This window comes from Cryptomeria japonica, chromosome 9, assembly GCF_030272615.1.
Source record: "Cryptomeria japonica chromosome 9, Sugi_1.0, whole genome shotgun sequence".
Lineage (NCBI taxonomy): Eukaryota > Viridiplantae > Streptophyta > Pinopsida > Cupressales > Cupressaceae > Cryptomeria > Cryptomeria japonica.
The window spans coordinates 285,812,862-285,840,716 of NC_081413.1; the positions used below are offsets into that span (position 1 = coordinate 285,812,862).

Below are 27,855 nucleotides of genomic sequence, written 5' to 3' on the forward strand. Positions count from 1 at the left end.
AACAGAAGCAAAAAAAAAGAGGGGGTCCCCATTTTAATGGGGCGATGTGTGAAATGGTCACAACATCTGGCGACACCACTGAGAAATGTTGGTAAACATTTGGGAATCAATCTTTCTTGAAGAAAACTTAGAGAACCTCCCTTAATAAAACAAGGAGTCAAACAACACTTACAAGAAGAGACCTTCATATTGAGACGAGGTATCAAGTCCATAGTTACCCATGTGTGTGCAAAATGAGTTAATTCCCCTCAACAAGACAATCATGATCCTCCAGGTTCCCCTGTGATAAGCTACGTAGTTTATCTGGACTCCAAAAGCATCTTGGATAGAGCCTCGCTGCCAGTCAGACGTCTATAGTCCCGACGAGGTTATCGCCTCAAGCTCACGAACATTGCTCCATTGACAGCCAGGCGTCTATAGCCCCGATGGAGTTACTCGTATATTCCCCTTTAGCCAATTTGATATTTCTTTGTCAGCTCATTTTTCTTTTCTTTTGATTTTTTTATTTATTTTCATTTTCTCATCTTTTTTCTTTTTTGATATTGCTTTTCAGTTCCGTCAATTCTTTTGGCTCGTGAGCAGTGAAGCTCACTAGGGCTTGAGGATTGCGGTGGCGCTGAAGTCAGATTTTAGATTTTTCACCGATCACAGCTTCGCCTGGAAACCACAACGACTCGGAGATTATAAGTGTGAAAAGATATAATAACTGGAGGACAAAATAGCCAAGTTCAATAAGCTAATCTTGCTTCATTGCAAATACGGCCTGACTCAAAGTTTTATCAAAAGAAACCCCTTTGTAATTCCAAAAGACCTCATAATTGTCCAAATGCAACCAACAACCTAGCGAGAAGTCAGAGTGTTACATAACAAAATCACCCAATTCAAATGGATATCCCTCAGGACAAACAACTAAACTAAGACAAAACACCTAAACTAAGACCCGGAAAGCAAAGCGAAAAACAGACGAAAACAAAACAAACAAAAGCAAACTAAACTAGCTATGTACAAGGGAAGGCCTTTCGCATCCTAAGATTGGAAATAATGTTTGAGATACCTCCCATTGACAGGCAATGGGACATCTTCTCCGGTTGAAGTCTTCAATCTGAATGCATTTTCTCCCAAAATCTCTGAAATCTGATAAGGGCCTTTCCAAAGCTTATCAAATTTGTCATGTTCTCCCTTCTTCTCGCGTGCTTTATCCCAGTACAAGACAAGGTCTGAGATCCGGAATGCCTTGATTTTGGCTTGTCGATCGAACCATCTCTTTACCACTCCTTGATGTTTTGCAAAATTTTCCAACGCTTGATCTCTCTTTTCCTCGAGATTCATTAACTGTGTTAATCGGGCTTGGACAACATCAGTGTCTTCCATGTACTCCTGAATAAATCTCAAGGTCGGGATCCTGAGTTGCATGGGGAAAACTGGGTCTTGGCCATAAACCAAAAAATAAGGTGAAATCCCTAATGCGTTCTTGGTCCTTATTCTGTCTGCCCAGAGAGCAAATCTCAATTGGGTATGCCATTCTCTCGGACTTCTTTCTAGTAGCTTCTTGATAACACTGAGCAGGTTCTTATTAGTTGACTCAGCTAACCCATTACCCTGAGGATAATAGTTTGATGAAAATTTGAGGGTTATTCCATATTCAAAAGCCCAATTCGAAAATCTTAATGATGTGAAAGCGGAGCCATTGTCGCAAACCAATGCATAAGGACATCCAAACCTTGTGATAATGTTCTCCTCCAGGAATTTAATTACGGCTTCAGTAGTGCATACTTTGAGTGCTTGTGCCTCTGACCATCTGGTACAATAATCAATTGCGGTGATGATATATCTGTGTTGTGCCGAGGATGCGGGGTTGATGACACCAATGAAATCCATTTCCCATTTGGCAAATGGTCTTGCTTCGATTACTGGGTTCAATGGCATGGCCGGATTTCTTTCTCTGAAAGTTGCGACTTGGCAAGTATGGCAAGTCTTGATATGATTAAATGTGTCTTTGAAAAGTGTAGGCCAGTAATATCCTGCTCTCAGGATCTGGTGAGCTGTAGCGAGGTTGGCTCCATGTCCGGTCCCAAACTTGGAATGAAAATGTTCAATTATTTGTTTGGCCTCATCTTTGCCAACACACCTCAGATATATTCCTTCGTGATTCTTGCGATATAGAACAGATCCTTGAAGCATATAATGTTGACACTTTATTCTTAGTGCTCTTTTCTGCGTGGGTGTCATGCGGGCAGGACACTTGTTGTTGAGCAGGTATGTCACAATTTCTTTGTACCATTCGTCAGGGGTGACATCCTCCAATTCATAAACTTGCTGGATTAATCCGGGTCCATCAATCGCCAATGTCTGTGCCAAAGCTTGTCCTCGAACAAGTTTCATGGGCTGGATTTCGATATCGAACTCTTGGATAATGGCGACCCACTTGCCCCTTCTTTCTCCTAGTTCATTTAGCATAAGAAGGGTCTTGACTGCTGCATCTGGTACTATTGCATAAATCTTGGCTCTTAAGAGGTAATGTCTGAATTTTTTAACGGCCTTTACCAGCGCGTATGCTTGTTTTTCAATGTTGGGATATCTGAGTTCTGCATCTTTCAGTGGGGTGCTCATGAATGCAATTGGATTTTCATCCCTTTCTTCACTTCTCTGGGTGAGGATAGCGGCACAAGTGTAGTCAGAAGCGAAGGAATACAGGTAGAAGGGCTTGAGGTAATCAGGATTGATCAATACTGGCGCTTCTACAATTGCCGTCTTTATCTCCTCAAATGCCCTCTTGGCTTGTGGCGACCATTCGATCTTTGCATCCTTTTTCAGCATTTCGTTCAAAGGTCTGACTATCTCAGCAAATCCGGTGATGAATTTTCTGACAAAGTTGATCTTGCCGAAGAACGATTTGAGTTCTTTCTTACTAGCTGGTAAATTGATAGTGGATATAGCTTTTACTCTTTCAGGATCGATGGAGATTCCTCTTTCTGAAATGACATGTCCTAAAAGTTTTCCTTCTGTTACCCCAAATATGCATTTCTTCGGGTTGAGGGATACACCATATCTTCTACACCGTTGGAAGACTCTTCTCAAGTCATCCACATGATCTTCTCTTTTTCTGGAGAAAACCGTGATGTCATCCATGTATATAATAATGCATTTTCCAATTAAGTCCCTGAAAGCGATATCCATGGCTCTTTGGAATGTGGCCCCGGCATTGATAAGTCCAAAGGGCATTCTCTTGTATGCAAATGTACCCCACTTGGTAGTGAAAGCGGTCTTTAGTCGATCTTCAGGCTCGACCAAAACTTGATTATATCCTAAATATCCATCTAGAAAAGACATCATCTGGGACCCATTGACAATCTGCAACACTTCATCCATTGATGGTAGCGGATAATTGTCCTTTTCTGAGGCTCGATTGAGATTTCTGAAATCAACACATAATCTGATTTCTCCACTCTTCTTTCTGACAGGAACCAGGTTGGCGACCCACGTCGAATGTCTGACTGGGAAGATGATCTTGGCTGAGAGTAGCTTCTTAACTTCTTGATATATCAGGGGTTCCAATAAAGGATTAACTGGCCTTTGTCTCTGCCTAAATGGTTTGCTTCCTAGCTTCAAAGGGATTGTGTGAGTGATAATTGCAGTGTCATAGGTCTTGAGATCCTCATAGCTCCATGCGATGACATCTGGGAAATCTTTCATATTTTTCAGGATTCCATTCCTTTCTGGTGCGGTGCAGGACTTTCCAATGAACACATTCCTAACTTTCATATCATCCCCAATGTTAATTGTGTCGCATGTGTTTCCTTCCATACTGTGGCTTTTCATCTCTTTCAGTTTGTCGGGATCAAAAATTCTTTCTAACTCCACCATACCTTTTGGGATAGTGTTTGTCTTTAAATTCAAAATTCCTTCAGCATTCAATTCTGCTCCCTCGGCTTCTTCTTCATCAATGATTTGAGCTAGGAAGACATCCGTGTTGGTCAAGAAATCTAGTATGTGCTTGTCATCTTCGAAAACTTGAAAATTGGTGATGTTGTCCGGGACTGAAGGTACTGATGTTAATTCTACTGTGAACTTCTTCAATCCTTCCATTGCTAGTGGTATCAAAGAACTGGCGGCTTGTGCAAGGGAATTAGCCACTTGATTTTGATGTCTGTATATAGAATTGATGTTGAAGGCTTCGAAACTCTCGATGAGGTCCCAAACTTGATTTCGGTATCTGGTCAACCTTTTGTCATGACAGACGTACTGCCTCCTGATTTGTCTTATAGCTATTTCTGAATCTCCATATACTTGTAATATTTTTGCCTTCTTTCGGATAGCCATCAGTAACCCATGAATCAAGGATTCATATTCAGCTACATTGTTGGTACAAGGAAATTGTAATCTATGAGTGGCAAGATAAGTCTCTCCTGTGGGGCTAATTAATTCATAGCCTGCCCCAGATCCTTGTTTGGACTTAGATCCATCGAACCTTAGTGTCCATATTACATTCTCTTGGCCTTCGGTTCCTTGGTCCTCTTGGCTTTCGGTTGATGTGTCGGACAAAATCTCGTCTTCCGCGGAGCTTTCATCTTCTGAATGTTCCATTTCTTCCATAATCAATATCTGCGGGACCCTTTTGTATACTTGCTCTAATGCAGTTTGGCACAAAGCACAGGATAGCTCTGAATGGACGGCATTATGTATCCTACACCAGTTCGGAAGGAGCAGATCTCGAACGGATGCCAAGTTACCCAGTTGCACACTTTGTTGTACGTTCCTATGTACGAATTTTCTGAAATTTTCAAACATTCCATCATCTTCTTGGTCGGATCCTTGGTCACTTTCCACAACAATTTCTGTAGATTCTATCACTTCTTGCTGACCATCTTTGTCTTGTATGTTTTGTATCATCAGGACCTCTCCGATTTTAGGCTTGTATGTCCCCAAATCTGATTCTAAGAACAGGACTTCATTGTCTTCCCCATACTCGGTTATCATAAGTCTCAATCTTGGAGTGCTGTCAATTTTGATTTGATTTGGGACTCCTCTCCATGGTAGCCACATATGTGCAAAATCAGTTGACACATACCCATTCAATTTTCGTGACCAATCTCTACTCAGAAGCATCCCATATGAATCAGGAATATCTACGACTGATATGTCTATGAAATTTTGAACCCTCGGGTCCGCAGCTAATTGCATATGAATATTGTTCAACTCTCCCATGACTGGAACTTCTGTCTTGTCTAGCTGAGTGACTTTTCTTTTAGTGGGAGCAAGAGTTATTCCTAGTCTTTGACAAACAGCCAGGGGCATCACATTGCTGGAAGCTCCTGAGTCATAAAGGCAGTTATGTAGTAATTTCCCGAAAATTCTAACTGATAGCAGGAACGGGGCGGGTTCATCTTTTCCTTGGGAAAGGGCTGAAGAATCCCTACTGTGTTCTTGATGTTTCACTTCATTGACCTTCGGATTGTCATTCTTGGCGAGGCCTTCCTCTTTTGAGTGATCGGTCTTGTTTGGAGATTTCCCTCTCTTGACCACATCCTTCTTAACGGCGACCTCCTTTTCTGGAAGAATCTGACTAGTGGTGAGGCTTTCTTTGATGGCAAGTTGAGTTTTCTTAGTCTCGCCCCTTTTGAGTAACACCTTTCCTTCCAACATATCTTCTTTTTTGGCTGGGAAAGCTATGGTCTGGACCATGCATTCGTCTTGTTCAGGTTGCTCTTTGTTGTCGGCTTCCTCTTGGGTCATATTGATGGTAGCTTGAGCTTTGTTGGCCAAGTCCTGAACATTCGACCTTACTGTACTAGACTCACTTAGACTATTGATCACTGCATCTTTGATTTCTGAGATCTTGAGTAACTCATAGAGTGGTAGACTAACTTTGACTTACTTGAGTTCTTCTAACACCAACGTAGCCAATCTTTTCATTTCATTGCCCATGGGAGGCGCAACATTCTTTTGCCTATATTCTCGCGTAAGTTGAGGATACTCTGGGTTATTACTGGCTTGTGGATCTGGAGGAGTAGAGAAATTGTTTGGAGGAATTGATGTAGTCAGGGGTTCTTGATTTCTCTGATTTCTATGATAAACTCTTTGATTCACAACTCCTGAGGACTGGTGGAATACCTCCTTTATTCCTTCAACTAAGACACTGTTGTTTAAAGGTGGAAAATAATACTCTGAGTCTTCAACGGGTCCATTTGCGGATGCAGGTGGGAACTGGGAACCCGGAGGTACCATCGGTCCATTAGCAGATTCTGGTGGAAATCTCCCATTTCGAGTCTGGTCGTCTTCTTCTTGTGAATATCTGTAGCTTTCCACAATCATGGCTTGATCATACCGTGTAGTTGGGACCATTTCATATCCAGTCGTGGGTGGATTTTCAGGTGGATCATTACTACGCATCTCTTGCTGGAATATGTTGGCTGCGATTTTGAACTCAGGACACTGCAACTCAGAATGCTGGTTTGTATTGTGGAGTCTACACCAACTAGACAAGGCTGCTTCTGCTAAAAAAACTTTACTGGTAGGAGGATTTTCTTGATTCTGGGAACTTGATGGGTTATCTAGTGGCGTCACCACGTTTCCATTATTAGGAGCGGTATTCCATTGTCTCTTCTGAAAGCCTTGGTTGTTATTTCCCTGATAATTGTTCCTGAAACCTTGATTATTATTTCCTTGCAAATTTTGATTGTTTGTATGTTGGCCATGGTTGGCCCTCTGCATGCTTTGGAGTTGATTATTCTGATTCCTTAGATGAGTTACTTCGGTTGACAGCTTTTTGACTTGTTCAATCAACTCTTTCATTTCATCCTTTTCTTCCTGTGTTCTTGATGAGTTTGTTGCGTTTTGCAGGTACACAGGTTGTGCTGGTGGGGCTTGTGAAAGTGGAACTCCGGGATGAGGCACCAACTGGTTTGCCGGCTGCATACTAGGATATGTTGCCTGTGGAATGGGATTCATAACTGGGGTTTGGTTGGCCAATGCCATACCAACTGCTTGCATTTGATTTGGAGCTGCGATAGGTCCCATATGTAATAGTGGCCCAGTAATATTTTGTCCCATGTGTTTACTGACCTCAATAGCTTTCGCATATGCTGCGTTTAGGTCATTTGGTATAGGATGTGTCCTTACAAACATGACGGTAAGATGATCTAGGGCTCCATAATAGATTTCCCTTGGGTCAACAATGAGGTAGGGATGTCGTAACATAGTGTATGCGCGGTGGAACCTATTGTTGAAAGAGGTGATTGGTTCATGTTCTCTCCTTCGGATTTCAACAAATTGTCTTTACAACTCGGCCGGCGTGGTTGGTATACCAAACTTAGCAATAAATGCATCCTTCATTGCGTCCCAAGTCCTAATTGACCCTATAGGCAAATGAATGAACCAGAAGTACGCCTCTTCTCCCAATGAGTAGGGAAAAAGCCTACATGCTACATCTCCATATTCGATTTGTCTGTTACGAAGATGATCCTCGAACATCTTGATATGATCCTCTGCTGTACGATTGAAATCACTGACATTGAATTTGGAACAAAAGTGTTCTGGATTCTTTGGCATATCATGATAGACTGCAAATTCCAATGGTGATGGATTGTTGATTAGCCAAGTAGCACCATTAAGTGCATGAGCAGGGGGAGGAGGAGGAGGAGCATGGTGTGCCATTGTGTTTCTCGGAGTTTGAAAACTTGTCAAGAGACTTGATGAACTGGCTTGGCTCGTCGGTTGAGAAATTGCTTGGATACTTGCTTGAATTGCCGCTTGTACTTGTTCTTGAAGGGACGGAGCTTGTGATGACTCAGGAGATTCCTCCAATCTTAGCTCGAATTCTTTGGGAGTATCTTCTCTCTTGACTCGCTTCGACCTTGAAGTAAACGGAAGCTCGCTCAGATTTTTGACGCCTGGTGTCGACCTCAATATCCTTTGATGTTTCTCGGGCGAGAAAGAACCAATGCGATCCAGCGTGAAGATTTGTCTTGCGGAGACTACTATAAGTTCCTTTGATTGCGAAGCTCTCTAGTTGCGATTCTTCGGTGTTCTTCAGCCCTATCTTCTTCTTGTTCCAAGATGATTCTCACTCTGTTATACTCAGCTTCACTTCTCCTTACGTTCCACGCTAGGTGATTCAATCCGGAAACAATATCTTCTTGAATGTTGCCTATCTCCAAATTAGGTTGCACTACTTGATTCAATCCTTCATGTGGCAACACCATCGTGATTCATGATCATGCTTGAAATGTATTCCTCTTTTTTTTTTGGTAAATTTTCTGGATAGTACTGTTCCTTTGGATTTGTGGTCCAAGAGCCCTCCTTCTAGCGCCAATTCTGTTGACGTGTATTTTGTACACAATCATACACAGAATAAAATACCCAAGGGTACCTTATCCACACGTAGAGACCCTACATAAAAGAACATTGGAGTCACCCTGATTGATCCTTTTTGTGACATCTTCAGCAATCAGAGGCTTTATTCAAGAGAGGATAAGGTACCCTTGGGTATTTTATTCTGTGTATGATTGTGTACAAAATACACGTCAACACATACATGAGACTTTTTCCAATGAATTACAAAACCTTCAGGTTGCTCAATGTAGACCTCTTCTTCAATTACACCATTGAGAAAGGTTGTCTTCACATCCATCTGATGTAGCTTCCATCCCTTAGTTGTTGCAATGGCAATGATGGTTCTAATGGAAGTATAGCGAGCGACTGGAGCAAATGTTTCTTCATAGTCTATTCCTTCTTTTCGAGAGAAACCACAAGCCACAAATCTAGCCTTGTACTTCTCAATGCTTCCATTAGCTACATGCTTAATCTTGTATAGCCACTTGGAAGATACAACCGACTTTCCTTCAGGTCTAGGTACAATATCCCAAACATCATTTTTAATAATGGATTGATATTCTTTATCCATAACATCTTTCCATACTTGCTGCTTTGAGGCTTTCTCAACACTAGAATGTTCAATCTCAATAAGATTACACATCAATGCAACATAGCTAGAGAATCTCTGTGGTCTTTTACTTTCTCTGAATGTGCCTCTAGGAGCCGCTAAATTTTCTGCCTCCTGCATAGTGTTCCTTGCCCAAAGAGGTCTCTTTCGAGTCATAACAATATCTCTAGGCCCATCAGTAGGATCCAGGGGTTCAATTGGATCATCATCTGTATCAGGTTCAATAGCCTCTGAATCTCGAGGGTATGATCAATGTCCATGTCTTGAGGAGACTCTTGATTTTCATCATCTATCTCCATGTATGAACCTTTAGATTTTTTGAATGCAACATCTTCCTCAAATGTAACATCTCTGCTCACTTCTATTTGCTTCTGATCAAGAATGTAAATTCGGTAGGCTTTAGAGGTTTCACTGTAGCCCACAAATATTCCTCTCTTGCCAGAAGGTTCCAACTTGGTTCTTTTGTCTTTGGGTACATGAACATACATTGGACAACCAAAGATCCTCAAGTGACTGAACTATTTTCAATCCTTCCATCCATCAGAAACAATAGAAACACCCGATTCAACCCAAGATTGGTCTTCAAAATTCTTCTCTCTTGCCAATAAGGTGGTGCACATCTTTTCATACCCAGGACTTCTGAAACTAGTAGGTGCATTATTGATTGCCGTCACCATCTCCTGCCAATATGGTGATCTTACCAAGTTGAAAGGAAGGCCATTGGCATAGAGGCAACATGCAATTTTTTGCTCTGCAATATTTCTTGATTCCATTTTGAATGCTTTCTCCAATGGGCCTCTTTTGCAAGAAAGAAGGGAATTTTCTACTTCAACTTCATCTTGCATAGTGGGTATCTCCAAGAAAGGGTGATGGGGGGCCTTTTCTGGTAGTGCATGATCATCAAGTAAAGTCATTGGTGTTTTGCTTGCAGATGGATTAGCTCTTAGTTTTTCTCTTTCTATAGCTTGATCAACATCTTCTTGTTCTCTAATGAATGCTGCAATTTGTGATTCAGACAACCCTTTCTCATCTGGCCCTACTCACATTTTAATCGCTTTCCCAGTAGGGCCATAAAAGTGACGTCTCACTCGATAATATGAGAACCTATAATTGGTTTTACAAAAATTACAAGTCCATCCATATCCCCCACCTCCTGGAAATTATTGATGCATTGTAGTATAATTCCATAAAGGAGATCCTCTATCAATTTTAAATTTTTGGTTTTGAGTCTTGTAACCCCCACCCACTGAATTCGAACTTGTTGCCATTTTGTTTTTTGCTATTATAAGAAATTAAATATTTTTAAATTAGAAAAAAAAATGCAATATTACGCAATGTAAAACCTAATAAGTATGAAAAAACATTATAAAAAACAATAGAACTTGTTTATCTTTTTCTATAAAAAAAATTAAAAAAAAACTTGAAAAAATTCGTTAAAAGATCAAAGAATAAGGATGAATGCTTACTTTAAGTGCTTGAATCTCCTTTGTGCAAGCTCTCCACCTTTGTCAAGCACTCCACGAACAATCTCCTTCGAAAATAATCACTTGCCCTTCAAAATGCCAAAATGAAACTAAGAGAGAATAGATGAGCAAATGAAGTTATTTTATGTCTCAAATGTATTTAGCAAGGGGCGGATTAGGGTTTTTGCTTTTAAATGGCAAAACAAATTAATTTTTAAATGTTAAAAGTCACTTTGATGTGACTTAACCCAGCTGGTCGCCTAGGTTCACTCAGGTTCGCGCTTGGGTTTGCCTGAGTCCGGCCAGGGTTCACCCCAAGGGCCCTAGGTTCCCTGGGGTGAACTTTGGCCAGACCAGGCACGGACCCAACACGAACCTAGACCCACGCAGGCCCGGTTCATGTTATGGGCCTAAATCACACAAACCCGACAACTTAGGTTGCAGCGGCTCAAGGCAGCTCATGTCCAATATTTAAATTAGTGTTGCTGCCCTTGACACCTTCCCATGTCCTTTCACTTTTAAAAATTGCCCAATTTGATCAGCAATGAGCATAAACCAAGCTACAATACTCTGTGAGTAGCAGCACCCAGCAATATCTTCACAATACATTAAAATATTCATTCAATCTTCTTACCATCAAAAGCAACTTTAATACATTATACCTCAAGGCGTCCAAGCACAAGCAACTTGCAAAATTTCAAAACCACAAAAGAAATTTGTCTTCTAAGAAGACCTCTTAAATTTCGAACCATAGCTATTGAAGTGCAAATGCTAGAAAGAAGCATGATTTCTCGTACTATCAACTTGGGAGGAATCTTTCACCATCTAAATTGATCTTCTCTAAAGGGTTTTCATCCTCTAGAGGTTGAGGTGAACCAAGTTAGATCTCTCACACCACAAGGGTTTCAATCGTAGAAATAGAATAATCTGCATAATACCAAATGAGCTCTCAAACCCCTTGTTATAAGCTTTTTTAAGAACTTTCTAGAAAACTCAATTATAAAATCACTCTAATAATTAAATAAGCATTATATTGTCGAAAAGTGGTTTAATTCATTCTTAAAACATTTTTGACATTTAAAGTCACTTTTGAGCGTCCCAACATTTAAAACTTTCTATCTTGGTTCCAGCAAGCTATAATATGAGGTTGCCGATAAATTATTTTATTTAAAATGGAAACATTAGTAAAATTAATTAAATATAGCTCAAAATTATACGCAAGTTGTGCAAATGGTTGAAATGCATCAAAATTGAAAACGGACTATGTAGGAGTGATCCCAATGAAGAATGATGATAATCGGATTTGATCGAGTGAATTACCATAAATAGATGCTCCCTCCAAGAATGTTGGAGAACACACTGGAAGCCAAAAATAACATTTGAAAGTGTCATATGAGTCCTCTAAACCATCTAAGCTTACTGGTAGCATCAAATAATTACTCTGATCAAGTTTAGGCACATCCAAAAGGTCATTGTCAACTATATGCAAGAGAACCTGAAAACGGGGACATTACCCTCATCAAGAACCACAACTAGAAAAGTGAGTTTTTCTAACATATGTTTCACTGTATTTATTTGAACAATGACATGTGTTTCAAAATCTAGCATATAGTGTCTCAATTCTCGCAATGCAATACTGCTGTTTGTCAATATTTTTCCCTATGACTATATCGTGTCTCATGGAGCTTGGTGAGGAGCTTGTTTAATGTGTAGGTTGTCATGCAAGGAATCAATCAGAGTTATAGTGGTATTCTGGTAAGTCTGTTTGGCTTTTCAAGATTGGCCTAATTTGTGGGTGTAGGGTCTTTGTTGTTGGTTAGTGTGCTTTATTTGCATTCCATGGCTATGGGAGAGTCATCAAGGGACTTGCTTAGGCAAGGCTCAATTACACACCATTGTTTAAACTTAAAGTAGATTTTTAATTGTGAAGAAGTGGCCAATCTGCAACTAGTTGAGGCAATGCTAGGTGAGGAGGGATTTGCAGACATCGGTTGCTTTAGAACGTGTTATGATTCTTGAAGATTTTAAGAATAAATTGAAATAGGTTGTGGAGAATGTAGCAATTAGGCAGTGTATTGTAGAGATTTCGGTTTTGGATGAGGGGTTCAATGTCGATATGTTAAGTATGATGTTCTCAAGAGAGCCAAATTATGTTTTTTTGGTAAGCATAGGTGACAATGCTCAGGTGTTGAGATAGAATCCCTAATATTGCAGTTGGACGATGAGACGCATGAATCACACATGGTTAACAAGATATCTGAGTAGTTTTGCCAGGATCTTTGAATGACATGAGGTACATGGTGCTTTCTTTTTATAATGACACATTGAAGTTGACTAGTGGCTTCACGCTTCACCATGCCAAAGCTGGAGGATGGTTTCTTGACCAGCGTTGTGTGGGGAACAATGATTATGAAGGGTTCAAGGTTCATGCTGTTATGCCTATCTTAAGTGTGTTTGTGTCTATATTGGAGGCTACTCCGGTATTCAGCAGTGGGGTTTATAGTTGATTTTTGTGAGGGTGAAGACAACACCTCTAAGGAGTGACTATGCTCTGGAGCCAATGGAGCTTTCTCTTTTTCATATGTTAGTTTTCGTGGTTGCTGATATGATGAAGTTGGTCTCTTATCTTTTAATGGTACTGGTATTCTGTGGCATAATTTTCCTAGGCTGTATGGTTTTTGGTGGTCGCAAAATTTATCTATTTTTTTTGTGTTATGCAACTGTTATAGGTTTTTAGGGTTTATGTAAGTGTCTTTAAATGGTATTGTCATAAACAGTAATTTTTTCTATATGTTATGGTGAGATAGATTTCCTGTTTTAGTAGGGTTGGGGGCTTGGGGAGCCTTAATAGATCCTAATAATCTATTTTTTAAAACTCTAATATTAGAAAAACTTAACCCAACAAGTTTCTAATAATATTAGTTTTTATATCTTTAATTTGATGTCATCCCCATTCATGTCTAGCTTTCACTTGGGATATAACTTATAACAGTATCACATAATTCTGGAATATTCCATTGGTTTTTTAAGACTGCAACAAAGTGTGATTCTTTCTTACCAAACGTCATTTTTACTTATTTAACATGAAATCAATTATAATATGACCATTGTAAAATCATCAATTAGACTCAACCTGTCAAAACTGTATCTTCTTTGATTCATTTGTACAAGAAAGTGTATGCCCCTGTTCATTATTGCCTGATCTGTATAGGATTTTTCATTTTCTGAACCTTAGTGATGCTTTTAGTGCTTCATTGGTTGAATTTTAATTTTTTTTCTTTCTCTTTTCAAGTATAATTCTTGTTTGAGAGGAGGTTCATTCACCTTTATAATTAAAAAGGATATACATATTTTTTTAGCTAATATACATTTTAACTGTTTCGCTTTTTGTAGGAGTTTAGACAAAGATTTTGGTCATCTTGTGATTAGTCTCTTCATTTCATCCTTCATATTTTTTATTAATTATAACAGTATTTAATGCTTTTGCAGACACTGGAGAAGTGTCTCTTAACTGATGTAATTTCTCAAAAGGAAGAAAAGCTCGATGCTCCTGGTACGCATGTAAAATGATGTTCACCATATGATTGTATGCATATGTAGTCAAAGTGATATTCCTATAATTTGCTCCATTCAAATATGAATCAGTTTACCTTTCTGTGTATTCCCTTGCCTTCCTATTTAAAAGCATTTGCTCTCATGTCACAGTGTCTGAAAACGGAGACAACTGGAGTATGGGGCAACGACAACTTATTTGTCTTGGAAGAGTCATTTTAAGACAAAGTCGTATTGTTATTCTAGATGAGGCAACCGCATCAATTGATACTGAGACAGATTTATTGCTTCAGAATATAATTAAGACTGAGTTTGCAGACTGTACAGTTATCATTATTGCACATAGAGTACCAAATGTAATGGGCTGTGATAATATCCTTGTCTTGGATGCAGGTAAGTAAATTTGTCAAAATAGGTTTACATTTTCTTATATTTTCTTTGTATTAGTTTATTTGTTCTAATACTTGCAATCTTTTTTATGCCATGTGTTGAAAATTCTTAGTTTTCTAAATTCCAGAGTTGAAAACACATTGTCATTTCATTTGGCATATGCATGATATAAGTGACATTCAAAGCATAGTTTGCAAACTCGGCGAGTTTGAACTGAACTAAATTTGCAGGATGAGATACTTTGCAAGTCTCACCTATAAAACATACCCTAGCAAAATTCTCTCCACCTTCTAGAAAAGTCTGCAAGTTATCAATGACTTACTAAAAGATTTCAACATTTGTGGCAAAAATTGTGAAATATGCCTTTTTGAGATAGTTTTTCTTTTTTCCCACTTTCTTGCAAAAGTGACATTTGGAACAAAATTATGTGAACGGTTCATTTGAGAAACTCTTTCTCTTTTTCCAAAATGACAAAGTGGGCAAAGTCATATGTATCACCCTTTTTTTCTCTTTCACTATTTTTTCGAACATTTACATAAGTGAATACAATTAAAGTTGTTTGTAACATGCAATTTTGACAGTTTTGTCATTTTTCATTTTTTTTTGCATGAGTGGCAAAATTTTAGTAACATTTTGACAAATTTTTTTGATGGTAGTTTGGATATTTTCACACAAACTTTTTTTTGGATACACAAGACACTAAGGCCTTGAAAAGGATGACTTTTATTGGAAAATGTTGAAGTATGACCTTAAAGGGTCTAAAATGGACTAGTTGAATGTTTCGGGTATTTTCATTGAAGGGGAAACACAATTTATAGTACGAATAATGGATACAAAGATGGAATGACACTTAAGTACAAAAATGACTTGGAAGGTAAAATTTGGTATGGGTAAAACAAAAGCATGGCCAGTTTTTACTACCTTGGGTAGTTACATGAGGATGTTTGTCAAGACTTGTTTAATTATAGAGAAACAATGATATCTAGGCATTTGAAAATGATATCTACAAAAGGAGCAGCATTCAAAAATGTCACATAAAGGTTGTTGGAATCACTATTAGAGGATATCATTTCGAAACCAAAAATGTAGCAGTAATGGCAATAACGCACATAATGAGATTGATGATGCAACAACCCACCCTACTTTTATTTTTTATTTTTTTGCAAAATATGATATGCATATGCAATGCCTCCACACTTTTTGATCACCCAGATCTTGGTGATGGCAAGGTGAGAGCATATAGTGCTTCAGCCACACACTATCTATGATGTATGCAAGAAGATGAATGGCGGCAAGCTGACTAGAATATGCAAGAAACTGAGTCAGCCTAATCAAAAACTCTTTGGCAGACTACCTGAATGCAATGCAATCCATTTGCAGAATGTCTAAGCTTGACTTAGATCAAAATGGTTGATAATGCCAACTTTATTGCCAAAATGAGCTGTATGAGAATGCTTCAATAATTGATGGTAAATTGACCATTCCTACAATATGAAATGCATGCAAATAGCCCTTCGGTGCTATTCCAAAGTTTACAAAGTAGTTATGAAATGCATTACAACATGACAAAGATAAGAATGTACTCAACTGTAATTTTAGGTCGTAAATAAACATTGCTGCAACACACTGAATTAGCTCATAAAACCAAATAACAAGGGAATATTAAGCTCACAATAGTTAATGGATTTTTGCAATGCCTAACAAAGATGAATATATGTTGACGAGAACATTGTTGTCACAAACATCAGATTTATACACTACTGATAACACACTAGAAACACTATCCACACAATTGTAGTCACTTTGCGGATGCACACCAACACAACCCAATGGAATTATTGCTGAAAACATTCCACACCAACACAACCAAACGGAAAGCTGAAACATTCTTATTTCTCCTTGAATCAAGGTAGATAAGAAGAATAAGACATAATATACTGCTCTAGGTCTGATACAGCAGGTGCAACCCACAACAACATCAAACATTCTCTTGGAGCATGTTATAATCTTCAACAAAATCAACAACATATAACAATCAAAACTTCCTCAAAATACATCAAATATTTCCATTTTACCAAACATACAAAGATAACTTGGCTTGTAGCGCTGATGTAGTTGGTCCCACAGTTGTACTGAGAGGGGACGTGGGGTGGGTGAATCAGTACAACACACCTTTTTCAGAATTTAATTTCAACAATATATATATTGCCAAATAACACAAATATATACAGCTGACACAAAAGCTTTAAATATATTATTATATATATAAGTATATATATGATGATTACAATTGGTAGAGGCACCAACCTCTCATTTACTTCTTTATCAATCTGATTTATTTTCACTCCAATCTGCCTTCAGGTATGCTACAGGTCTGATAAAAAATCTGCCTCCATTAAGCTACAGGTCTGATAAAAATCTGCCTTCATTATGCTACAGGTCTGATAAAAAATCTGCCTTCTTTCCTTACTTAATTCTCTTTATATGCAGCCTTTATCTCTATCTTTAATTTGATGCAACTCAGACCAAAAAGTCTGATAGTGGTATGTGCAAACACAAATTGATTCGCTCCAATCAAATATATACTTTCAGCCCGTATCATTTCAACAACACCAATCATTCCATTACCAATTTCTATATATACCTTCAGTTCTAACAGTTATGTCTCATTGAACTGACATGTCCTTTTGCTTCTAATAAACAAATTATGATTGTCACCTCTAATCGCAGCTTTTGAACATGATATTTGTCTCTTATAATCATCTTTTATTATCTTTGCTATTCATTGCTTTGGACGTGAGTTCTTCAAGAAACGGGTCTCTTCCAAATTCGTGCCTTTCCAAAACTATTCGATTTGTCTGCCTAGCAAACTAATTCCTCATTTACTTTGTCGATATATGTCTTATTGTTTGCAACATAAACACACTGCCTTTTTCATATGATAGTCACTGCACTTTCCTTGACACGTTGACTGAGATACTATAATCGCTGCTAAGAATAGAGTCGCAGCCTTTAGACAATTTGATTTCTAATCAAACTAATATTCTTACAATATGTATTATTAGTTAACTTAATTCAAAACAGTATTATTGTTTTTCTAAACTTAATTCAATCACTGCTCCCTATAGTCGGTGGCTGTTTTGAACCATCATTGGAATATGGATGGCTGTCTTCTTTTATGGTAGGTAGTCTTCTCATGACATCAATGACAAATCTTCAACAATCTCCCCCTTTGTCATTGATGGCAACCATAACCTATAAATGATTGCTTCCCCTCAGTTCAATGCTTCTTCTTGCTCCAATCTCCCCCTTACTAATCTTCTCTCCCTTTGACGTCAATGGCAAAGGGTATGAAGAAAGAACTCCCCCTTACTCCTTAGAAGGATAGGGTAGTACACCCAATCTTTGTCTAAGAAACTCAAAACTTTCTCTTGGTAGAGTTTTTGTAAATATTTCATCTATTTTTTCTTTGGTGGGCATGCAATGGCCACCCCTGATTTTTTGCTTTTGATATAATTGGAACAAGATATACTAATGCTGAATGTTAGCTTCAAATTACATGCATGCAACTTTAACCAAAATATGCAATTGCCTTTAAAGATAAACAAACTAATTGAGTGGGGAATGTCTGCACCCACTCAATTCAGTACAATAACATAAATTAGAAAATGAGCATACTATTTGTAGAGGAGGAGATTTGCTACCTCTAAGATGACAAATCCTAGAAAACAAACTTGTCCACCGCTACCTCACTCAAACTGGTGCTAAGGGTGAGCCAGGGGATAAAATGCAGAATTAAGCTATCGAACAATAAATGAAACTGTCGAATGACTCTGCTTAGTCTCTGTCTTCGGGACAAGCATGGAGAATCAGGACACTAGCGCGGCATGTTGTCGTCCTATACGGACAGAGTACAAAATCCATATGACAGTGACAAAAATAACTAAACTATCAACTAACTGATGCGGCAAAACAAAATAAACAGGATATTGCAAAATACGAAATAAAAGAACAAAATGAAGGAAAATGATAGAAGCTCACAATCAGTCCATGATTGAAGCCTCTTGCAAGACGATAGCTTTTCCACCACTATAAGCCTACACACAAACAAAAAGATAAAATGTTGGGGGTTGTGTTTTGGAGTCTGCCTCAGTTAGACCCTTGTTTTGATGTTTCCACCTCCACGGACAACCCAGATAGTAGCAACGGGGAAAATCGAAATGATAAAGATAAAAGAGATACGATTAAGATAATAAATAGATTGAAAATGAGAGATTATAGATGTGCAAATGAATCAATGTAATGTCCCTTCCTTAGGCATATCAGACTATAGTGGAGGTTGGCCTCCTATTAGGGTTCCGTAGGCTAGCAGTGTGGGTTGGGACCCAACCGAGGGTTGTGGAGCACAGCAAGGAGCTTTACGAGCCTTTCAGTTTGGAGTTTTGGGGTGAAACCATGATTAAAATTGAAATATTAAAGTTGCCCTTACGTGAATAGTAAAAAGTGAATAGTAACAAAGAAACATAAGAGGAATAGTGAAAAGTGCCCCCATCCTAGTAACTTAAGTTGTTTTTTAAAACGGGGCCAAGTTCACAATGAGAAATTAGACCCTCAAGGATATTTTATGATTTTAAGGCCAAATTGTAACCCCAAAATAGATAAAAAGGCATTTTGCCTATCATTTGGATTCATTCTTACCTCTCCATTTTCAAATCAGTAGCTTGCATGAGGGTTTCAGTAGCTTAGGGCTTCCAGGAACGCCAACTTTTGGAAGATTTGGGGGATTTGGACGAAAACCCATCTCTTCGGGTATCAGTTTCCATTAGAATACAACTTCAGTTTGCATATGGTAGCCTTCTTTCAAGATTTATGAGCAGATCTATCAGTTTGAAGGCAGATTTTCTGCAATTGGTTGCTGGGCAGACCTTCTAGAGGTCAATACTATCTATTTCCAGCTCTATTTTAGTCAGCCACTACATTTTGGGATGAAGGATTTCAAACCCTAGAGTGTATTCAGGGTTTTACCATTACTTGGAGCTGATTTCTATATTTTTATTGGCTGGAATTTTACATCAAACCTATGAGCACATGTTAATGGTATGTTCATTGCTCTTTAAGCAAAAATGAAAGTTCTTGATTATCTTCCTTATGTGTTATGCATTTTGTTATGTTAAATCAGCAATCTCTTTTATGCAATATTCAAGAATCTTGCTTAAACTTTAAAACCAATCAAAACAAAAACAAAAACTAGTCAAACCCCATCCAAACATACGCTGGCCAAAGACTTATCAAAAAATAAACATTGCACAAAACCTCCTAATTTGGGTCAGATTGGGTGAAAATTGGATTGGGGATCTTTCAATCAAGAAGAGTTAGAGAAACTCCCCTCAACACTCTTGAAGACGGCACCTTGTGTTCTTCAAAAGGTCACACCAATGGTGGTCTTGTGATAACTTGTAAGTATTGCCCAAGAAGATTGCTAAAAGCTCCAACCTGCAAGAAGCGATCAAAATGCCAAAAGATCCTCAAAGATGCCTTCAAATGGGAGAGATATAGGCTCTAGAATTAAAAGCGACGTCGGTGGGCGCATGCAGAAGTGTTACAATTCCTTGTGGGCACAGGCATAATGCTCAAATGGCCACCTACGGATTGTCGGATTCGCGAGATGCTAATGCGTCACACGGACGTCTCTACGTCGTGCTAATATCCCGAGGATGACAGATTGAAAGAGTTGGTGGGATTCCAATTTGGAGCTGACAAAGTGATCTAGGTGGGCAAGAAGACAAAAACAATGATACACGACCTCCGATGATGCGGAGGAAGGTGCCATTTGTTGTGATGAATTGTACAAGGTGTGATTTTTGATATTACTTTTTGCCCCCACATTAGCAAGCATATATTTGCTGAGAGATGTGGAGCTAAAGTAGAGGAAGATAAAGAAAAGAGTTATGACGGGGAAACAAAATTTCGTTGATCAGACGAAGTTGCCCCCAACAAAGTTTGAAATAGATATTGCTAAACGATACATCACAAACACGTTAGCTGTAGACTAACATGTCGAATGATAAGATAAAGGATAGATTTAAAATAGATGATAGATAAGATGGTATAATAGAAACGAACCTCGCTTTGGAGGAAAACCCCTTGTTACAAAGATATGAGATAAGCAGCCGTCGTGATATGAGATACGCCAATATGGATAGCAAAGTGCGTTATGCTAGATAGCCATACGATAGGGCGATGATGTTTGCAAGATCATGCCAATATGGATAACCATACGATAGGGTGAGATTGCGCCAACATGGGTAGCGATACGCTAGATAGCCATGGGATAAGGCGATGATTTTGCCGGCTTGGGTAGCGATATGCTAGATAACCATGCGATTGGGCAATTAAATATAGATTTGATAACTAGTAGATTGGTCCATACAAAGGCAATACATGATAAAAAGAAAGATCAAGTGGTTTGGCCCCCACTTAGGCAAACATGAAAAAGAAAAAGATCAAGTGATTTGGCCCCCACCTAGGCAAACATGAAAAAGTGATCGACAAAGAGCATGCAAGGGACTGAATAACAAATGCAGATCATGCAGAAATGTAGATATGATGGTCTCCCCTTAGAATGATATGCATGAAAGGCACGTTATTCTAAGGAGAAGAGCAGTTGTGGCACGTCAATATAGCGAGATGTTTCTGTGGACTTTCATACATATATGTCCACAATGTCGATGATGAATGCAAGAGGACAGGGGGATCCGATAGTTTGGCATCAGAACCCATAGCAATGAGAAAAGATATGTAATATAACTGCGAGATGGGTATATTGTCACAGCGCCAAAGTTTTCAGATCTGAAGAAGAGCACATGAAGACAAAGATAAAATAAAAAACTTGGGTCAACATGGAAGAAGGCTAAAAATGCCCCCAACGCTTTGCATTGTCCCCGAATATCAAAAAAGAAAGATACGACAGATAGAGGAAAGAGATAATAGATAGAAGTTGTACAACGAATAATCCCTTGTATCCAAGCACCGACAGTAACTTGGGTCCTCCAGGAGAGCACAACAAATAAAGGCAGTCAACCTCCCGTATCCAAGCACCTGCAGAGTAGCTTGGGTCCTCGGAGAGGGAACAAACATATAAAGCAAGCACAAGGGAACGCAATCAAGCGCACACATACTATGCTACAAGATAAAGAAAGATAGGGCCCTATAGGCCTTCAACGACCAGGTCATCATTTTCCCAATCTATATCATACGGGGAAGGAGGACAAGATCGAAGTGAGACAACAGTGAGAGCAACATTAGGAACCTCACCAGCAGCGAGGGCAAGGGACGCAACAACATCAACGTTTGCGTCCACAGGCTCGAAGGACGCAAGGGTCAACGATCACGTGAAACTGGAAAACTGAAAAAAAATATTTCGAGTCAGATTTGAGGCATCAAACGGCCCCGAGAATGGCAGGAATCGGTAGAGAAGACTATTAGCATATTCTTCACTCAGAGAGCTTTCCGACGCTTCAAACGGCTCGTCAATCCAATCACCGGTTCAAAAGTTATGGCTGTCGGAAGTTGGACCATTTTTTGGAAAGTTTCCAGTTTCAAATTTGGCTCAATTTTTGAAATTCAAATTTTTGTTTTGGCACTAGACCGCCAAATTTAAATTTTTAAATTGTAATGTTGGCTCCAAGTCAAGGAGAGGCTATTTAAGAAATTTGTGGGCCATTTCTAGAGTGAGTTTTGGGGAGAGTTTTTGGATGTGAGTTGGGAGATGGAAAATTTGCATTGTAAGGATTTCCAGAAAACTCTGAAGCTATAATGTGTTGCAGCCTATGAGGATTTATCCTCCTGTTTTGTAACTGCATGTATTGAAAATTGCTCGCAGATAATAATAAAATAATCTTTTATTGTCTCATTTGTTGTGTTTTTCTAAGTCTCGGATTCTGCCCTCATCAAGTGGTATCAGAGCAGGTTGTTCTTGAGTGTGTGGACAGATTGCCGAACGTGAGGCAGTTCGCACCAGGACTTCTGATTGTGGGCTCGTGGACAAGATGCTTCCAAGAGTGATGCGAGGTGGTACAAATGCTGGTGCCAGAAATGCTGGACTTTATTCAATATAATAGGTGCATCAAACAAGTTTTAAATCGTTAAAATCCTCTTAATTTCAAGGGTTTTTTTATTTTGCCGAGTCGTTGACGAGTCATAGCCGAGTCACTAGTCGAATTGGGCTTGCCGAGTCCGAGTTTATATGACTGTGCATATAAGGATGACAAATTAATATGGAAAGAGGGTTTATATGACTGTAAATCAGAGAGAGAGAGAGAGAGAGAGAGAATACTGAAGTTGCCGACCTGGTGATAGTGGTGTGGATTATTCTGTATCAAATGACTAGCCGTTGATTATTTCAGTCAATGAGGAAGACACAAATCTCTTCAAAAATGGGTTTATGGCTGAGAAAGAGGTTAGAATTTGATTTGTTCAATTCTGTAATTTTCTGCTATAATTTTGTAATGAAATTTTTTGTTATAGCAACTCAGTCAGCTATAGAGTTCATGGAATCCAAGTGTTATTATAGTTTCATTCCAATAATGCTGTGCAACAATTTTATGCAATGAACCAATGCAAATTTGAACACACAAACACAATCTGCAAACAAAAAGAAAATCTTATTCAGCTCAGAAGTATGCAAACTGTTTGATAAAATGTTCCTGAGAAGAAAGTGTTGAAAATTTCAGGGATAAAATTAAGAGGGGTAGCATCTTACAGGTGAAGTCATCCAAACTAATTCATTCATTCCATAATTCATAACTATGCACTCGTAACTTCTTACCTTTGTGATTTTGCTCTATTGCTAATATGATAATATCATAAATCATACTAATTTCTTCGTTTACTTTTGTCACGAGTGATTGACTCAGAAATTCCTGCTGTTGTGATTTTGCCTATTTTAATATTAACAAGCATTCGAATCTCTTCGATTTTTCTTAGTTGCAAATATTACAAGTTAAACTTGGTCAATGAAATTGGTAACCGTATAATGTATAAAAAAAATTGCTCAATTGTTTTGGTTTTTTTGTTGGCCAGCTGGGGACTGAGCTGCCTGAATGTATAATTCCTCTAGATTACATTAGTCTGTCACATTGGCTCTCAAGTGGTCTGTACTTTTGTATCCAACAGCTAGTCTTTTGCATTTCATAGTATTTCTGGGAGTGTAGCCATCTACAGCTAAATTTGTTTTAGAGGACTTTTAAAGTGGGCGCTTGATTCAATAACTTTGGGATTGAATTTGAACCCTTAATCTCAGCATCCCAAAATAAGAACAAAAGATGATCTACTAAGAACTCGATATTTGTTCATAATGTATTTGAATAATAGCAAATTCTAAAATACATAAACTTCTACAGTCTTAGTTTCGAGCAGAATTGTTTTGTATCTTATTTTATAACCACAATATTCGAAGATTGACTTTTTTTTTATTGGTAATTGTTTTGCAGGGAAAGCAAGGGAATTTGGATCTCCCACATCCTTGCTTAAACAATCTTCTTCGATTTTCAAATCTCTTGTCACAGAATATTGGAACCGTTCAAGAAGTCATGATGCTGAGTCTATTTAGACTTCTATAGAGATATACGTTCAGTTTCAATAAATATCAATTACCGAAATTAAGAAAAGATATGACGATGGTGGATATTTCTTTGATAACCTTAATTACATTTCTTTTCCACATAAAGTGTTTAGAAGATATACTATAATTTTGGCAGAGTTGATCTTATTCTTTTCAAATTTACAATTTAAAATGTGTGTTTTCTTCCTTTCGTCCCGTGACTATGTGGCATGCATCAACGTTGGAATTTTCTTGGCGTAATCCGATATTATATGTTTTTGATTGTGCATGTGCAACTAGACACAAGGTGTGGGTAACCCACAAATCTTACTCCAGGACACCACATGGTGTAGAACCCTACCTTTGTCAACATCTTAGAATTGGCAACTGCATAAATTATCATGTTTTTTAAATATTTCCCATGTCCCTCCAAACCACTGTCAATATACAAGACTAACATCCTCCACATACAAGACAATAACCAATATTCAATCATCAATAATTATAACATAAACACAATGATCTTCCTCAGTCCTAATAAAACTCAATTTCAATGTAAAGACATCAATTTTTTATTTAAAATTTTGGGTGACTATTTTAGACTATATAGTGATCATGTTGCTTTGATAACTCATTTGGAACATTTGTTTTGTTTTATATGAAGGTTTTCATTCTCTATTGATCCTTTAGAAGATATACTATAATTTTGGCAGAGTTGATCTTATTCTTTTCAAATTTACAATTTAAAATGTGTGTTTTCTTCCTTTCGTCCCGTGACTATGTGGCATGCATCAACGTTGGAATTTTCTTGGCGTAATCGGATATTATATGTTTTTGATTGTGCATGTGCAACTAGACACAAGGTGTGGGTAACCCACAAATCTTACTCCAGGACACCACATGGTGTAGAACCCTACCTTTGCCAACATCTTAGAATTGGCAACTGCATAAATTGTCATGTTTTTAAAATATTTCCCATGTCCCTCCAAACCACTGTCAATATACAAGACTAACATCCTCCACATACAAGACAATAACCAATATTCAATCATCAATAATTATAACATAAACACAATGATCTTCCTCAATCCTAATAAAACTCAATTTCAATGTAAAGACATCAATTTTTTATTTAAAATTTTGGGTGACTATTTTAGACTATATAGTGATCATGTTGCTTTGATAACTCATTTTGAACATTTGTTTTGTTTTATATGAGGGTTTTCATTCTCTATTGATCCTTGGAAGAACTCTCTCAATCTGACAAAATTCTGTTATATGTACTCTACTAAATAATACAAATGAGAGCCCAAGACCTCCTTTTATAGAGTTGGAGGGGAAAAGGCCAATTTAAACATTCAAATAATTCATTTCTCCCTAAAAGCACAATTCATATTATAAAATGACATAAAGTGTTAGTCCCTCTCCTTAGACATCCACTTTTGGGGAACATAATGTCACTCTGTAAAATTATAACTCTCGTTGATTCTTTCTTCCCCCCTAATTACCTTCTCTCTCTAACCTCTCTCCCTCTCTCTCTTTGTTGATACTTCCCTCTAACCCACTCCCCCTAATTACCCTCTCTCTCTCTCTCTCCCCTTTGTTGGTATTGGACTCTCCTTTCTTGATTACTCAAGGCACACAACATTCACCTGCTGCAATTCATTAAACAAAACCTTACAACATACATTAAGACTACTTTTAAGCACATTGAAGGCTGAAAACCTGTTAAAATTTCCTTATAGAAATCAATAATAGAATTCAGTGTGATTTTTTATGGGACACCTTGATGCAAGGTGAACATTGTTTTGTTACTCGAGAATCTCTATCCTTTTTTGGTCAAATAAATTATGGTGTCTGATGGATAATGAATTCTTTAAAAGAAGAGACTTATTTTAAGCTACTTTTATAAATTCATTGTTATCTAGATATCTTTTTGTGCCATTGATCCATGTGCAATTTTGTGCCACTCTTGCTCCCATGAATTGGCTCAATATAAGCTTGTCTTATGCTACAATCTTCCCTTGCAACGCAATGCCAAGATTCTTTGTGCATGGAATGAGACACTTTGGTAGAATGGTTTATTCATATCTATGTTATCATTGATGCTGACAACTTGGCATAACTAAATGCAAGTTAGCCACACACACTCTTCAGTCATGTTGTGCAACTTAGGAATTTGTAATTTAACTTTGAGAATAGCCTTGCTAGCTTTTGTATCATTTCTCCACATTATAACTTTGCAAATGGGCAGCCCATGTATCTACACCGATCTAATCAATTTGGCTTTATTGCATCAAACATTTGGCAACACCAACTCCACATAATCATGCCAACTAACTAGTACCAGATGGATCTGACATCTAATACAACCTTGGTCACTTAGGAAATTCACCATACACACATGCCACTTGTTGGCATATTGCAGATGGCTTAGTTTACAATGTATTTGTATAAATACAATTCATAGTAAATTTTGTCAACTAGCGTTTTGGTTAGTAAGCTCAAGCACAACATTCAACCTAGTTTGGTTGTACTCCAAAGTTTCTTTGCAAATTATATGTATGCTTCTCCCTATTCGATTACACGAGCTTTCTCTTTAACTAGATTCTTGTAATTATGTATCACACACCTCTGATGAATATTGGACAATATAGCTCATGCATTTGTCAAGTCTTTCCTTCATTTTGGCGTATCATATTATCATAATGCTTTTGCAACCCACATTTTCCATTGGTTGTAAACCCACCATTGGGTTAGCCATAACTTTGTCTACATGCAAATTTATTTTCTAATCCCCAAACTAAAACTAAATCAATGGTATTAAAGCATAAAGGCTCAACTTCATGACACTCATCAGTTGACACATTTGTCTAGGTTTTAGGCATTGCAATGTTCTTTTCTTGACATCATTATATAGAAGGGAAAATAGAGCTAAATGATTATCAAGGAGATATGGTTCTTGATCAACTTTTTTGGATGAAAGTAGCTTTTTGTCAACCTCTTTGAATGAATGGAATCACCTACATGAGGTGATTCAACATAATCACCAATGGTGTCAACTGATAAATATGCTCTATAGTCCTAAGGTTTGAGTTTTGACATCACCTCAATGTGCCTCCTTTTCAATATAGTGCTACATTGCCAACTTGTGATTTCCTATCCTAAGAGGCTTGACTATTCCCGAGGAGAGCATCGATTATGTTATCTTGAAGGAATCTCAATGCTATTGGCAACACTTTGCACATCAATGGGTTGATGACCATTGGTAGCATCCTATGCAAAAGGGACCTCTACAAGACCTAAGATCCTTGGTAAAACAATGGTGCACACAATATTCTAACAATTTATGGATGTAGGATGGAAAATCCAAGAAAATATACTCATTTGAACCATACTTGCCTATTGCCATGATGACCATTCACTAGTGATACCACACTAAAGTTAGAAAATCCAATAGGTTGCCTTCATGCCAATCAATTAATATCTTGTGTGCTTTATCCTTCAACCTTCATGTTATATGAGGTAGCAAAATCTTTAATGGGCGTCTTGTGCAAACCACAATATCCACAATGATTTGCATAGTAACATTCAATTGTTCCTCAAGTGCATATTTGTTAGAAATTAGGATCTCAAGATACTAATCATTATAAACAAGATATAAAATAAATGCATTAAGAGTCATACAACCATAAATTAACACATTACACAAGATATACATAGCGAAAACCCTTTTGGGTAAAAAACTCCATAAAGCATCATTTTCTTAAAACACTTACAAATGTAGTATATCATAAAATAGACTAGAACTTGGGGACACTCCTCCAATACTTCCACATGGCCAATAATACTTGTGTGCATAGTGATACAACTCACTATAAAGCTCCAAATTCACACCTCTCAAATGA

At 38.0% G+C, this 27,855-nt stretch overlaps 1 protein-coding gene across 5 annotated transcripts in view; it reads left to right on the forward strand.

The window, feature by feature from the left end:
• Positions 1–24,159, forward strand: part of LOC131042140 (putative ABC transporter C family member 15) — a 216,200-nt gene extending 192,041 nt beyond the window's left edge. For all 5 annotated transcript variants that reach the window (XM_057975462.2, XM_057975461.2, XM_057975460.2 and 2 more), the window contains 3 exons: positions 13,894–13,957; positions 14,110–14,349; positions 23,838–24,159. In XM_057975462.2, the coding sequence (XP_057831445.2) occupies positions 13,894–13,957; positions 14,110–14,349; positions 23,838–23,956 (423 nt within the window). In that variant the 3' untranslated portion in view covers positions 23,957–24,159. The remainder of the gene's footprint in view (positions 1–13,893; positions 13,958–14,109; positions 14,350–23,837) is intronic.
• The last annotated feature ends 3,696 nt before the right edge of the window (positions 24,160–27,855 follow it).